Source organism: Bubalus kerabau, chromosome X, assembly GCF_029407905.1.
Source record: "Bubalus kerabau isolate K-KA32 ecotype Philippines breed swamp buffalo chromosome X, PCC_UOA_SB_1v2, whole genome shotgun sequence".
In the NCBI taxonomy this organism is placed as follows: domain Eukaryota; kingdom Metazoa; phylum Chordata; class Mammalia; order Artiodactyla; family Bovidae; genus Bubalus; species Bubalus kerabau.
In genome coordinates, this window is record NC_073647.1 from 128,466,839 (window position 1) to 128,483,329 (window position 16,491).

A 16,491-nucleotide genomic window follows, 5' to 3' on the forward strand; every position below is an offset into this window, starting at 1 on the left:
GCTAAATCTCTACAGATACACTCTGATGTTGGTTCATAATAGGTGTTTTTTTAGCATTTGCATTTTTCTTCAAAAGGAATTACTTTACAGAAAGGTAACTAAGTTATCAGTGTCAGTTTTGTAGATTCTTATGCTGCCAATTAGAGATTTAATAGATGATTGATAATAAGCTGTTCTTTTAAGCTCTGAATACCATCTTCTGGATAAGGGTCTTTCATATCTTAATGTACATTACTTTTAACACTGTAGGTTAAAAGTGGCTTAAGTGAAGAGGGAAAGGGGAAAAGGTAATTTTGTACTATAGGAAATTTCTAGAAAGGCAAAGTCTTTGGTGTGTGTGTGTTTCACCTCAGAAAGGCTTTTGTTCAGCGTGAGGCTATAAAAGTGGAAAAGGAGTTTATAAGGAGAAGCGGGTAGTCCACAAAGTTAAATTTTAATTACTGTGTAGTACAGTGACTATACTCTGTACCTTTAAAAATTGTCTCCCTTTTTATAGCAAAACAGTGATGCTGGCTTTGGTTGGTTGCTGCTAGTTCAATTATCTGGGTCTATTTGCTGTTTGCAATAAATGCAACAGTCTAGAATAGACTATTCTAATTAACTGAGAAATGCCAGATTGTATAATGACTATACATTTTCAAGGAGCAAGAGTCTACTCAAATATACTGAAACTATGCTGAATGTACTAGTATTTGATTTTTATCATCATAAATCGTATTAAGATAAAAGAACACATATTAAAACAAGAGCAATTACTCTTTTCACAAACAACATTTAGTTTCAATTTTCTCTTTTCCCCTTCCAGTTCATGTCAATGTACTCTTACAGATTTAAGAAATACAGTGATGATAGAAATTGTGTTCTGTTTTTGTCCTTAGGACTTCTGTGCACATGTACTGCATATTAGACCATTGGGTTGATGTATTGTCTTATTTTAATGTCCTCTCATTAAACATTGAAATTGTTTCTCATTTTTTACTATCTTAGTTAATGAAGATCTTTATTCCTATAACGTATTTCTTTTAAATATTTTACTGGGACAAAATATTAAAACTAGATTACTGAGTCAATGGGAATAAGCATTTGTATTTCACTTGATATATATTGCCAAACTGTCCTAATAGATACCATTCCCAGAAATAGTATATCAATGTGCTAGTTTGGCTACAGTCTTTCCAGCTTTGGATTTTTTTTTTAACTTAATTGGTGTCAAATTGTAATACTGTATGTTTTTCATTTATTAGAAAGTTGATTTTTTCTCTTTCTATAAAAATAGCTTTTATTCTTCCTCTTATTTCTATTACCTGTTACTATTCCTTTGTCCATTTAACCCACCATGTTGGATTTGGTCTTAGTAATTTAATAATACTATAATGTTTATAAGCCTCTCCCATGCATTTGAAGCAATGTTTAATAGAAATGTATGGTTAATATGCAACCAAATGCGCCTATCATTGGTTTATTTCTTTCTTTGGTATATGATATTTCAAGTGATAAAATAGTGATAAATGCTTTGATAATACTCAATTGTTAAAGATAATAAAAGAAAACATAGATCATTTGGTTTAACAAAATTTATATATTTAAAATTTTATTCTGATTTTAAAGTAGAATAGTTGTAAGTATTATGAATAGGCCAATCCTTTAAAGAAGTTCAAAACAAGAATAACAGCATTTTTTTTTTTTTGGAAGCTCCATATTTTCTGTATGCAACTTTAGTTGAGTGCCAGTAGATGGCACTAATTACATAAACAATTCAACAAGTTAATGACGGGGGTGGGGGGAAATGCATGTGTTATTTTTTTCTGTTCAAATTTTGGTATATGTCATATATTCAACAATGATTTGGGAGCTTATTTTTATAGTTTTTTCTCTCCCATGATAAAAAGACAATTAAGCCAAGGTTGTTTCCAATTAATTGCTACTAAATTGAAATACCTGATACTGAGTATTGCTCAAGATGCTGCATTTGAAAACTTTTGTCATGAAAAGTGAGTTAGCTTATACTGTCAAGATTGACTAAACCACACAGGGTCAGTGAAAAGCAGTCATGCAGACATGCTCTGACCCAAGGATTCAGAAGTTACTTATGAGAAAGTCCAACTAGAGATTTCAGAGAAAAGTGACATTCATTCTCTTTTTCCATGTGCATCTATAGCAGTTGGCCAAAGACCTCCGCCAGTGGCAGATAAATGTAGATGTGGCAAATGACTTGGCACTGAAACTTCTCCGGGATTATTCTGCAGATGATACCCGAAAGGTACACATGATAACAGAGAACATCAATGCCTCTTGGGCAAGCATTCATAAAAGGTATGAACTCCATTATTTCTAAAACTATTTGCTGACTTCCATGATGGGGTGGTGACCCTGGGTAGACAATGCAGATTTGCTTTCCCATCCTACTAACCTGGGGCTTGCAAGGATCCAAGATGAGAAATGCCAACTAAACTCACATTCTTTCTGAAGTCCTCTTATTTTAAAGATGAGGGACCTGAAGACTGGTGAAATCAAATGACTTGTCCACAGTCAGAAAGGTAGTGACATAGCTGTGCAATTAGATAAAAACAAAAGATGGATTTGTAGGTAGATGAGCCATTTACCAGTTTGCTTTGAGAACTCTATCCAAAGAAATATTGTTCTATTCCATCACGATGCATACTGCCCCATCTTTAATCTGACAAGGAAGTCATTTTGGGGTTCATGATGGAGTTACAGCTACTGATGGTGCCATCATTGTATCTCACTCTGCGTACCCAATAGGAAAATTTGTGCAGTGTAGCATGACTCATAATTTCATTTCCCATTATATACCTAATGGCAATCAATGGCTCTTAGAGACACCATCTCCTCAAACTAGGTCCTGTCTCTTTGTTATCTAGTCTTAACCCCTTGGGCTTTTCTTTCATTAGCATTATCCTAATTATATTAATAAAATTATAAACAAAAACATGAATTATGTAACTAATTGTTAAATGATTGTCCTTCACATTAGTCTAAACTCCCTGAGGACAAAGGCTATCTTTCTTCTTTGACATATCCTGAACCAGGTGATGCAGTAGGGAGCTGGTAAACATTTGTGTTTTTCTAATTGAAATGTAGCTGATATACAATATTATGTTAGTTTCTGATAAACTACCTAGTAATTTGACATTTGCACATATTATGAAATGATCATTATGTTAAGCCTAGTAACCATCTGTCCCCATACAAAGTTATAACAATGTTATTGACCATATTCCTTGTACTGTATGTTATATCCCTATTGCTTATTTATTTTATAACTGGAGATTTATACCTCTTAATCCCCTGCACTTATTTCACCCCTTTACCTTCTCTTCCCTTCTGGAAACCACCCATTTGTTCTCTGGCTATATGAGCTGTTTTCATTATGTTTTGTCTGTTTTTGTTTTGTTTTAGATTCCACATATGAGATCATACAGTATTTGTCTTTGTCTAACTTATTCACTTAGCATGATATCCTCTAGATCCATCTATGTTGTCACAGATGGCAAGATTCTAATATTTATAGCTGAGTAATATTTCAACCTAGACAGCATATTAAAAAGCAGAGACATTACTTTGCCAACAAAGGTCCATCTAGTCAAAGCTTTGGTTTTTCCAGTAGTCATGTATGGATGTTCTAAGAGTTGGACTATAAAGAAGACTGAGCACCAAAGTATTGATGCTTTTGAACTGTGGTGTTGGAGAAGACTCTTGAGAGTCCCTTGGACTGCAAGGAGATCCAACCAGTCCATCCTAAAGGACATCAGTCCTGAATATTCATTGGAAGGGCTGATGTTGAAGCTGAAACTCCAATACTTTGACCACCTGATGTGAAGAACTGACTCATTGGAAAAGACCCTGATGTTGGGAAAGATTGAAGGTGGGAGGAGAAGGGGACGCCAGAGGATGAGATGGTTGGATGGCATCACCGCCTCAATGGACATGAGTTTGAGTAAACTCCAGGAGTTGGTGATGGACAGGGAGGCCTGGTGTGCTGCAGTCCAGCACACCAGGGTTTGCAAAGAGTCAGAGTGAGCAACTGAACTGAACTGAAATTACATTTTTCACTGACCCAAAAGAATCTGTGATTTGCCAAGCTAATTTGACTCATGCCTCTAACGTTCTTCCATGTTTCCTTCTCACATACACTCTACAAAAATTCATCCACTTGCGTAGTTTCAGTCTGCTGATGACTATCCACTTATACCATTTGCAGCTGAGAGTCATCTTTGAATTTCAGACCAGCATATCCGATTTACTTCTTTTTATTGTGATGTCCCATAAGAATTTCAAACTTAATAGCCCCAAAGCTGAACTCATCTTTGTCCTCTTACAACCTCTTTTTCCAGATGCAACCTGCTTCTTTTCCTGCTTCTCCAGGTCTCAGTGTAAGTGCCATTTCCTCCAGGAAGCCTTCCCTGACTACCAACCCCAAAGCCTATACTCTTTTGGCCCCCTGTTACTGTGCTTATCTCACTACACTGTCCTTAAGTGTTTGCTGGTCTTTGTCTCTAAGGAGAATGTTTATTCTGTGAGTGTATACACAGTGGCTGTTTATTGACCATATTACCTAGCACTTATCTTGACATACAGTATCTCCCCACAAAACATTTTTTGATTAAATAGGGAATTGAACAAACAAACAAACAAAAATATCTGTGAATGTTCTGGTGTGCCAGTAACTCAACACAGAAAAAAAGTGTACCTGTTAGGATCACTTTCAGTTTCAAGTAACAGAAAACCCAAGTTCAATAGCTTACCTAATGGGGGTCTGTTTCTGTCACTTAAGGAGAAGTTCAGAATTAGGCAGGTGCTGACATGAGCACAGTAGCTCAGCAATGTCAGCCCCGAAGGCTCCTTGTTTTTCTTGGCGTTTCATTCAGAATATATGCATTCCAGCAGGAAGAAGGGGCAGTGCTGATGTCAAGAAAACATGGCTTTTGCAGGAACTTTTGGGTCAGAACTATGCCACCAAACCATTCTGGTATCTAGGAATTGGGGTTGAGCCAGCCAACAAGGAGTGTCTGCCATGAAGGATATGGAAGGAAGAAACTGATCAACTCTCATGGTGTAGCTGGGCAGCATGAAATTCTCTGGAGAGACCACCAGTCAAATCCAAGTAAATACAGTACAGTCATGTACGTCATATGTTCATGCACAATGGATTCTTGTAGGATTGTCATAACAGTGGACCATTTGGGCTTGGTGTTGGTTCTGGTCAGTGTGAAAGGGCACGAGGAGAGCTGGATTCTCTATTGGCTAATGATACCTTTACATGGGAAGGTCACATTCTGTGTATGCTGTATGTGTCACCTGCACAGATTAAACCATATTTTACCCGACTCCATCTTCTTATATTTTATATCCTTATAGATTGTATGCTAGATAGTTAAAGAACAAGAAAACTCTTCATGTGATCTTTTGCATTTTGACCTTTTTATCCAGTATCTCGCCCAGCTAAACCCAGAAGTGAAGGAACATCACCAGCATCCCGTAGATTGGTGCTGTTCAGTACGGTAGCCACTAGCCGTAGGTGGCCATTTAAGTTCAAATGATTACAATTAAATAAAATTTGAAATTCATTTCTTCCAGCTCATCAGCCACCTTTCATGTGCTAAGGAGTCACCAGTAGTGAGTGGCTTCCCCATTGAACAGTGCAAAATTGAACATTTCCATCATCACAGAAAGTTTTATTGACTGCCCTGCTTTGGATCACCTTTGTGTCCATTCCCCTATGCAGTTTAGCATACATATATAACAACTGCATACCATATTTCTTCAAAAAATAGTTTTTGGCATGTTTTGTAAATGAAAAGTATTTCCTTTCAAAGTGGTTCATGCTATTCCATTTCCTGGATTGTACCTTCTTCTTCTGTTTGTCCATTTTCTAGAGTTGATGATTAACGTCTCAAAAACTACAACTATCCCAGAATATAAACACTTTGACTTTTGTTGTTAATCCTATAAACATAATTTTAAAAGAAAAATTATTAATATTTGGGTTTGGGGGAAAAAGTATGTCATGACTTTGAAAAATATCTGTAACCAAGACTTCTTAGGTAGGAGAAACTGTTGAAAACATTCTGATTACATCATTTCCCATGGTTCCAGTTTTACCACTGAATGGTGATACATTGCCTGCACTGAAACTTTGCAGCATATGGATCAGTTCAGTTTAGTTCAGTCACTCGGTCATATCCGACTCTTTGCGACCCCATGAACTGCAGGATGCCAGGCCTCCCTGTCCGTCACCAACTCCTGGAGTTCACCCAAGCTCATGTGCATCGAGTCGGTGATGCCCTCCAGCCATCTCATCCTCTGTCATCCCCTTCTCCTCCTGCCCTCAATCCCTCCCAGCATCAGGGTCTTTTCCAACGAGTCAACTGTTCACATCAGGTGGCCAAAGTATTGGAGTTTCAGCCTCAGCATCAGTCCTTCCAATGAACACCCAGGACTGATCTCCTTTAGAATGGACTGGTTGGATCTCCTTCCAGTCCAAGGGACTCTCAAGAGTCTTCTCCAACACCACAGTTCAAAAGCATCAATTCTTCAGTGCTCACCTTTCTTCACAGTCCAACTCTCACATCCATACATGACCACTGGAAAAACCATAACCTTTACTAGACAGACCTTTGTTGGCAAAGTAATATCTCTGCTTTTTAATATGCTATCTAGGTTGGTCATAACTTTCCTTCCAAGCAGTAAGTGTCTTTTAATTTCAACATATACAAAAACTTTGTGCATTTGGAAGCCTACATAAAGCAATAAAATCTATACTTCAGTTTAAAATTTTTGAATGTTAAATAAGGTACAAAAAAGTATTACTCAGAAGAACTTTACTTTGGTATCATATACTGGCAAGCTGTAGTTCCAAGACATAATCAAAAGCAAAAACAAGTTAATTTTGTTTTGTAGTTTAGTGTTCAATTTAAGTTTATTAATTGGCCAGAGGAATCTTCAAATTCTATACTGACTTTGATGGGACCTTTAATTACCATTTTATATAGAGAAATACAAATAGCCACATGGACCTAAAATGACTTAATCTAGCATTCATGAATATTTTAAAAAGCTGCTTCTCATGTAAATCCTGTACTTTAGCAATTCATAACAGAACATAGATCATCACTGTGACATGTGTAGGAAAATATTTTGTTTTCCTGATCATATGCCGTATAGAGTCCATGTTAACATAAAAAGCCAGAAATGTGGGCCTTTGCAAGTTCATTTCTTTCCCTTCAGTCTCTGTGAATAGATATGAATTGGTGAATAAGATGATATTAGATGTGATATTACATATTATTATGAGAAGCCTCTAAGGATTAGATTTCAAGGACTGCCATCTGGCTGATGACTTTATGATGACACTGTCATGAGATTTCATTTCCTTATTTCTATTCCGGGATCACTCTTTAAACAAGAAATGAGCATTAACTCTGAATTGTCTGTCTGTAGCTATAGGAGGACTTCTCCAGCTACTTCAGCAAGGAGCAAACTCATCAAGTAGAGGGGCTGGTCCTAATACCAGCAGGTTCAGCATGACTGGCAGTCCTTCACAAAAGCTCCCAGATACCTGAGAAATCTCTCTAGGTTCTAAGAAAGATTTAACATATATTTGTGTGCATGTATAAGTGTGTATATGCATATTCATGAATATATATGCATATATACTATCCCTAAAATTGTATCTCAGTATTCTCCTGTCCACTTTAATAATATGCTTCAAATGTTAATAATTAGAATTAAAAGCTGAAAAGCTGAAGGATTGTCATCTGTGTTCTTCATCTTTGGCAACAATGAAGCTCTTGTAAATCACTCCTTGCTTCTCTATTTCTAGGTCTTTTTTCTTTTTCACTTTAAAGAAGGAAGAAAAAGGAGAAAAAATTGAGCCCTATATTGTGTGCACCAAAGAGCTACTGTAACTGAGTACTGGATCTCTTTCACATCTTTCACCATATTTTTTTAGTAACCATTCTGCTTTCTTTCTCTGGGATTTTCAATTTCTTCTTTCTTCTCCCCTTCAGCCAACCATCATGTTCAAGTTTCCCTCATCCTAAAAGAACTTTTTTAGGATACCAACGTTTCTATCCAGCTATCCTTGTTTCCCCCTTACCATCAAAAATTTTTAAAGCAACAATTGACATTATTATTTCCTATTCTTCAGCTTCCAGTTATGCTTTGACCCACTTCAGTCTGGCTTCCCTCACACTACCACTTTCCTGAAGCAAGGACTCGTTAAGATTGTCAAAAATTTTTATAATAGCTAATTGCCCTATTTTTATTTATCCATCTACTTGACTTCATTTTAACCTTGGTTCAGTTTATCGACTCTATTAGTTGAAACTTTCCCTTCTTTGATTTCCAAAGCAATATTATTTTGCAATTATATTTCTCTAGTAATACAGTAAACATGAAGTGCTTGGTGCAATGCCTAGCACATAGTAACAGCTCAGTAAGTGTCATCTATCATAAATATTTTAATAATTCATTCACTCAGTGAATATTTTAGTGCTGGGTATGTGCTCAGTAGGCTCAGTTCTTGGCCCAAGGTATACAGCAGAGAAAAGCCCTCCCCTCATGAAACTTACATCCTGGGAAGGAAGTGAGAAACAGACATTAAAAATTAAAATAGTTAAATGTATGGGATATAAGATTGTGATAACTGCAATGTGGAAACATAAAGAGGGCAAGCAGTTAAGAATGTGTGTATGAGTGAGCATGGGGTGGAAGAGAAGGGTCATTACTTAAGTATGGTGGTTAAGAAAGATCTCAGTAAAAGGGTGAGGTTTAAGCAAAACCTACGGAGAAGGCAATGGCACCCCACCCCAGTATTCTTGCCTGGAAAATCCCATGGATGGAGGAGCCTGGTAGGCTGCAGTCCATGGGGTCGCTAAGAGTCAGACACAACTGAGCGACTTGACTTTCAAATTCCACTTTCATGCATTGGAGAAGGAAATGGCAACCCACTCCAGTGTTCTTGCCTGGAGAATCCCAGGGACGGGGGAGCCTGGTGGGCTGCCGTCTATGGGGTCGCACAGAGTCGGACACGACTGAGCAAATTCACTTTCACTTTCACTATGGATGTGAGAGTTGGACTGTGAAGAAAGCTGAGCACCGAAGAATTGATGCTTTTGAACTGTGGTGTTGGAGAAGTCTCTTGAGAGTCCCTTGGACTGCAAGGAGATCCAACCAGTCCATTCTAAAGGAGACCAGTCCTGGGTGTTCATTGGAAGGACTGATGCTGAAGCTGAAACTCCAGTACTTTGGCCACCTCATGCGAAGAGTTGACTCATTGGAAAAGACTCTGATGCTGGGAGGAATTGGGGGCAGGAGGAAAAGGGGACGACAGAGGATGAGATGGCTGGATGGCATCCCTGACTTGATGCACATGAGTTTGGGTGAACTCCGGGAGTTGGTGATGGACAGGGAGGCCTGACGTGCTGCGATTCATGGGGTCGCAAAGAGTCGGACACGACTGAGCAACTGAACTGAACTGAACTGAAAGAACCTAAGGAAGTGAGCCCTGTAGATAGCTGGAAGAAAAACAGTACAGGAGGGTTCTAATAACTGGAAATCCTCTGAGACAGGCGTATGCTTGGCTGGTTGAAGGAACCTTAACGAAACCTGTATGATAGTAATGGGTCAAGCAAACAAGAGTGCAGTAGACAAGGCGTTCAGAGAGGTGAGAAGAATCTGATTACACTGGGCCTTATAGGCCCCTCCATGGACTTTTGCTTTTACTCTGAATGAAATAGGAGTCAATGGAGGGTTTTGCGCAGAGGAATAGCATCTTTAACTTCTCTGGCCCCTCTGCAATACCAGACTGAAGGGAAGCAATGAAACCATTAGGAGACTGTTGCCATAATTCATTCAAAAGACAACTGTGATTTGGACCAGAATATGAGGTGAATGTGGTAAGAAATGGTTGACTTCTATGGTATTTTAGGACACAGCCCAAAAGGTTTTGTAATGGTTTAGATTTAGGTATGGAAGACAGGCATCAAGGAAGACTATGGAGTTTTTATCCTGAGCAACTGGAAGATGGAAGACTCACTGAGATGGAGGAAGCTCTAAAAGTAACTCATGTTTTAGGAGGAACATGTGGACATGTCACTTTTGAAATGTCTATTAAGCATTGAGGTGGAGATGTGGAGTAGATAGCTGGCTATAAAATCTTAAGTTCTAGGCAATTATAGGGATCCAAGATACAAATCTGGGAGTTGTAACAATAATCAGTGTACACTCTCTTTGCTGTATACAACCTTTAAATCCTGGTGTTCCATTCTTAAATCTCTCTTTTATTTCTCTACACACATTTCAACTACCTTTGTCTGTCAACTTCAACTACCATTAAGACTCCTCAGTGTTTTTTTTTCCATCTCACATCTTTGTCCTTTTCTCTAGAACTATACTTCCAGCCACCTCCCATTCATCTCTATCTGCCTTAACTACAGGCTCCAAAATGTCTAAAGTAGAAGGCATTATCTGCCCCTGAAACAATGCATGTTTCCTATGTTTTCAGGGAAAGCATAACTTAATTACTCGATTGTCTTTAATGCTGGAAACTTAAGAATTACCTTCTACTTTTTCCTCCCTCTCTCTTCTCTACTCATACTTGTATTAAGTTGGTTTCTAAATTCTGTGACTTCTACTGCAAAAATTTCTTTTGAGACTAGTGCCTTTTCTTTATTCTTCTTCATCACCTCATCCTAAAGCCTCTTCATATTATACCTGGTAGATTGTGACCATGTTTTCTCTGTGCTCCCAACCATTGAATCTCTACACTCACTTGGTATTCACACTGCCCCAGAGTTATTTTCCTTAAAACTAATCTTCTGATTTCTCTTTCCTCTTAGCACTCTTTTTTTTTTTTTTGCCTCTTGAAATCTGATGGATGATATTTTCATAGGTGATATATTCCCGAAAGCATGCCCCAATTTTTCCAACATCAGAAACAAACAAAATTGATTTATTTTCAGGGAAGAAAAGCGAATAATACCACAATGTGTGCTTGTTTGTCAGTTTGTTTATTTAGCAGAGGGACAGGCATGTGAACTTCATAAAGTAGTCTTCTGCTCTGTCCACAAAATGCTGTCCTTTCTCAAAACATTTTTGGACTGTCTTTTCTGGAACTCCTTGGGGACTGTTTTCTGATCTTCAGAAGACTGTTCTATTATTGTGTAGCCACACCTTGTGTTTGGGGTAACAAACACTGTATTCACTAATTGTCTGTGTATTGAATGAAATGAAGCAATTCATCAGATATTGGGCAATAAATGGCTTTGGATTATTTCCAGAAACTTAGAAGATAAAGATTTGCTGCTGCTCTCTAAGCTACGTAAAGAATATGATATGATGCTAACAGGAGATTTGTTGAAAATATGACTTCTTAAGTCAGAGACTGCCTATTCTATATTTGTAGCATGTTATGGTCATAAATATTAATGCTATAAAGGACCCTAAAGCCACCAGTTCAAAATTCTCAATTTAGAGTAGCCCTATTTTTAATCCCTCTCATGCAAAATATACCTTCTAGTCCATTTTTAAGACTAAAGGGGATTTGGTATATTGAAAAATTCAGTCGGTTAGCAACTCTTCTAGGTACACTTCTTTTAGCAATAGGAGGACATTTCTCTAGGCTCTTCAAGACAAAGTTGTATATATAGTTATAAGGCACTATGGTTTTTATACTGCTGAGACCCTGTCTTCCAAATGATTATGAAGCATAAGAATTCTCGCCATCTCACAATAGGATAATGTATTAATATACCTGTAATGCAAACCTTGGGGCTCTGGGCCAGGGAGTGTCGTGATCCATGCGAATCTAAAAGGTTCATGGTGGCAACTGCCTGCTTCACTTTGTGTCATTTCCTTTAAAGCAATTAGAATGTTTCTAGCTTGCAGGGATTGCATAAAAAGGGAGACATTTGGAATCATATCATTGGTGATTTACTGGTGTGGAAAATTACCTAGTCGTGTAGCCAAGTAGCTGTGTTCGTTTTAACCCAGTCCTGCAGTCCTAAACCAGGCCCTCCAAGCACACCAAAATACGTGCTTACAAATGCCTCTTCATACCATTTACCCATGAAAAGACTAAAAATTAAAAAAAAAGACATAATTGTTTCCTAAAGTGAAGTTATAGGATGCCAGCAGACCTTTCTTTTCTTCATTCATTCATTTAATATTATGGTGTCTAAAAGTAAAACAAATGAGTGAAAGTTTCACTTGCTTCATTTAATTGAACCATTAATGTTAACAACAGCATCTGTTATATTACTTTTCAATTATATTTTCATTTTTCATTGTCTCCACATAACTATCATTCTCGAAGTCTTTAAAACATTCAATAAAATATTATAAATTAGCTGGAGTTTATTTTTAGAAAGATGAGTTATTTTGACAAATAGGTATAATCATCATTTGATTTGGGATTTTATCTCTCCAGTTCTAACAGTCATTCTAGTTTGGGGATCTTTTGGCTTCATTCAATTTATAGGGATTTATTTTCTTTCTATAAACCATTAATTCATATGTATTTCTGAAAGTAAAAAATATACAGAACATGTAGGTATTAGTGAGTTTTTATGGAATTTATTCTTTTCAACTTCCTCCCCCAGAGAAGGGGGTCATTGAAGCATGTCTAGGTAGTGATCAACAGCAGCTCTTTCTTGGTCCCCTTTTACCACTTAGGAAGCATGATCCCATCCCTGACTCATTGAGGCAAAGAGCCCAGCTCAGGTTCTTTGTGTTGTTTCTTGAGCCCGGTAGATTCTGAACTCCTGGTAGCCACTACGTACTTCCTAGAGCCTATCAGCTTCATGTCTTCAGCCCTGCATACTACTTCGTGTTTCTGTGCCATTGCTGACCCACAGATCTATGTGTCTTATTTTCTAAGCTCAGATTGAGCCTTTTGGTTTTGTGTTTTTATATTTTACCTATACCATTGGTCTGTGTTTAAAAGTTTCTTCTATACTTTGAAACAATTTTCTCCTGATATAAAAGGATATCTACTAACTGTAGAAAAATTTAAAACTTGAGAAATAATCACCATCAACATTTTTTTTAGCATTTTCTTTCATAGTTTGGTAAATGTATTTTGTTTATATTTATTTAACTTACTCCCAGTTTAGTAACAGTTGAAAGCATTCCCAGATTGTTTTTTTTTTCCCTTTTAAAAATCCTTACTACCTTTTATTAGGGAGGTAATGCATACATATTATCTTTTCAAGCGAAAAAAATGAGAGGAGGAATACTTTCTTAATAAGTCTTGTGACTTATTAAATAATCAGAAACAAAAGCAGTATCTTCATGCCTCCAGCCAATGTTTTATGCTCTGGCCATTCTGCCTAGCATCAGTATTCAGCCAAAGAGATAAAAACTATTTAAATTTGTGGGAAATCAATTCCCCATTCAAATCAGTGGTGGTGTGTTTTTAATATTTTATAATATTCAGCTTCTCTGTTACCCTTATCAAGTCTCTAATATGGTACTCATGACCATTCTGTGGCCAGCCAGTGTCTTCATGCCATAGAGCATTGAAAGCAAGTCAAACAGACCTAATCCAAGCCCCTTTGGAGACTTTAACCCACATTTCATAGATTTATGGCTACTCATACAATTCCTGAGGAGTTATGTTTTTCTTTTATATTGCAAGTATTTTAAATCTACCTAGTGAAATTGAATTAGCTATTAAACATCAATTTTACCACAACTTCTTTTTAAAAATATTTAAATGAAACAAATACTCAACAATAATGGTCAAACACAACTTGCATCCTGAGACAAATTAAGTGAATAATCATCATGAAGTCATAATAATTATTTATGATTTTTATGTTTTTTGGTAGTAAGACATGACTTATTAATGTTTAATATGTGTGTCATACCTAAGTTGCCTATTAAGACAGACATGCTAAAATGGCATTGTTCTTTTTAGCTGTGAGTATAGCTGCTGACCTCTACTTAGACAGAGCTGGTGTTCCAAACCAAAATCTGTGTCTCTGAGGCCTATGTTCCCTTCACTGGTTTTTAATGGATACATATCAACTTGGAAGGAGGTTCTGGCAGCTTTTCACAGTAATCTAATCTCAGCTCTGTCCTCTTCAATATTTCCATCAGTGACTTGGATGAAGACGTAGATAGCATTCTTATCAAATTTGCCAATGACACAAAGCAGAGAGAAATGGCAAACACAGTAGACGAGTATCAGGAGCCAAAAAGATTTCAGCAAATTGAGGTGGAAGGCTGAATATTGAAAGGTGAAATTGGTTCAAGAGAAAAATAACATAAAAGACAAAATCCAGTTGACTTAAGACTGGAAAGAGGGAAAAGAAGATTCCCTGAGATGGAGAGTTGTGTGCAGAAGGTTTGTGGAGGGTGTTTCCATGAGATACATGTATAAGTATGTGACAAAGGTAACACTGGGCAGAAAGAGAAGCTACCCTGCAGTGAATCTGAGGCCTGGGGAGAATCCAAGGGGAGGTCTGGAAGTTGTAGCTCCCTTCAGAGATGTGCTGAATTGAGGCAAGGGAGCTGGGCCTTTGTATTCCAATACCAGCCAGTTACTGGTTCTGGGTCACTCCGTGGGAGAGGGCAACTTTGGATAAAACCCACAGTTGAGGGCAATTTCCAGTGAGAGTGGCAGCTGTGAGCTGTTAGCAGCCAGTGATCCCACCAAAAAAAGCATGGGTTTTGGCAGAGCATCAGTATATATACTACCCAAGCATTGCCCCAAAGTGTGGTCCCTGGACTAGCAGTATTAGCATCATCTATGAGCTTGTGGGTCCTACACCAGCCTACTAAATCAGAATCTCTGGGGATATGGCCCAGAAAACTTTTAACAAGCTGTCCAGGCTCCACGTCATTTCTATGCATATTAAAGTTCGAGAACCACTGCACTGTGTCAACCAAGAACATTCAGAATTGGGAGATAAGACAGGTTTTAGTGACAGTCATCTTTCCTTCTCTCTCTCACACACACATACTGCAATAGAGCAATAGGAAAGGAAAATTAGGGAGCTGTTAGGCTGAATCAATTCAGGCATGTAATGTAGTCTAAGAACTTATATTTCAATTTAGCAGAGAGAGGAATTTTGTGATCAAGCTGTCCAAAGGTGAAACAGGCTGCCTCTTAAGATTGTAGAAGTATTCAAGAACAGGCTGGGTAATGCCTTGGTGTGATAATTTCAAGCATCAGGTAGACACATGACTTTAACTTTAGCATCCTGATCATCACCTTCCTATGCTTTTCTTCTCTCTTTTTTTCCCCTAAGTGAGTCTCTGCCAGAACTAGTTAACTCAAGAGGCCCAAAAGAAAAGTTTAGGCATTATCAGGTTAAGTCAAAGTAAACAAACTTCCATAGAACTAATCAGACTTTCATTATACTGTATGAATTATGAATACACAATGTGTGTTTGGGAACGCATGAGGAAAAGGGTAGTCTGTATAGCATGCATCAGAGAAGGCAGTGGCACCCCACTCCAGTACTCTTGCCTGGAAAATCCCATGAATGGAGGAGCCTGGTAGGCTGCAGTCCATGGGGTCTTGAAGAGTCGAACACGACTGAGCGACTTCACTTTCACTTTTCACTTTCATGCATTGGAGAAGGAAATGGCAACCCACTCCAGTGTTCTTGCTTGGAGAATCCCAGGGACGGGAGAGCCTGGTGGGCTGCCGACTATGGGGTCGCACAGAGTCGGACATGACTGAGGTGACTTAGCAGCAGCAGCAGCAGTATAGCATGCATACATTCTAGAATTTTGTGAAACTGATTTCTCTAGGAGACTCTTTTGGGCCACTATAGTAACTGGACTCAAGATTGCCCAGAGAAATATCAATAACCTCAGATATGCAGATGACACCACCCTTATGGCAGAAAGTGAAGAGGAACTCAAAAGCCTCTTGATGAAAGTGAAAGTGGAGAGTGAAAAAGTTGGCTTAAAGCTCAACATTCAGAAAATGAAGATCATGGCATCCGGTCCCACCACTTCATGGGAAATAGATGGGGAAACAGTGGAAACAGTGTCAGACTTTATTTTTCTGGGCTCCAAGATCACTACAGATGGTGACTGCAGCCATGAAATTAAAAGATGCTTACTCCTTGGAAGGAAAGTTATGACCAAGCTAGATAGCATGTTCAAAAGCAGAGACATTACTTTGCCAACAAAGGTTCGTCTAGTCAAGGCTATGGTTTTTCCTCGTCATGTATGGATGTGAGAGTTGGACTGTGAAGAAGGCTGAGCACCGAAGAATTGATGCTTTTGAACCGTGGTGTTGGAGAAGACTCTTGAGAGTCCCTTGGACTGCAAGGAGATCCAACCAGTCCATTCTGAAGGAGATCAGCCCTGACTGTTCTTTGGAAGGAATGATGCTAAAGCTGAAACTCCAGTACTTTGGCCACCTCATGAGAAGAGTTGACTCATTGGAAAAGACTCTGATGCTGAGAGGGATTGGGGGCAGGAGGAGAAGGGGATGACAGAGGATGA

The 16,491-nt window shown here is 38.2% G+C and overlaps 1 protein-coding gene across 6 annotated transcripts in view; it reads left to right on the plus strand.

Annotated features, from left to right (window-relative positions):
- Positions 1–16,491, plus strand: part of DMD (dystrophin) — a 2,389,494-nt gene that overhangs the window by 1,812,502 nt on the left and 560,501 nt on the right. For all 6 annotated transcript variants that reach the window (XM_055564496.1, XM_055564495.1, XM_055564498.1 and 3 more), the window contains one exon: positions 2,159–2,313. In XM_055564496.1, coding sequence (XP_055420471.1) covers positions 2,159–2,313 — 155 coding nt within the window. The remainder of the gene's footprint in view (positions 1–2,158; positions 2,314–16,491) is intronic.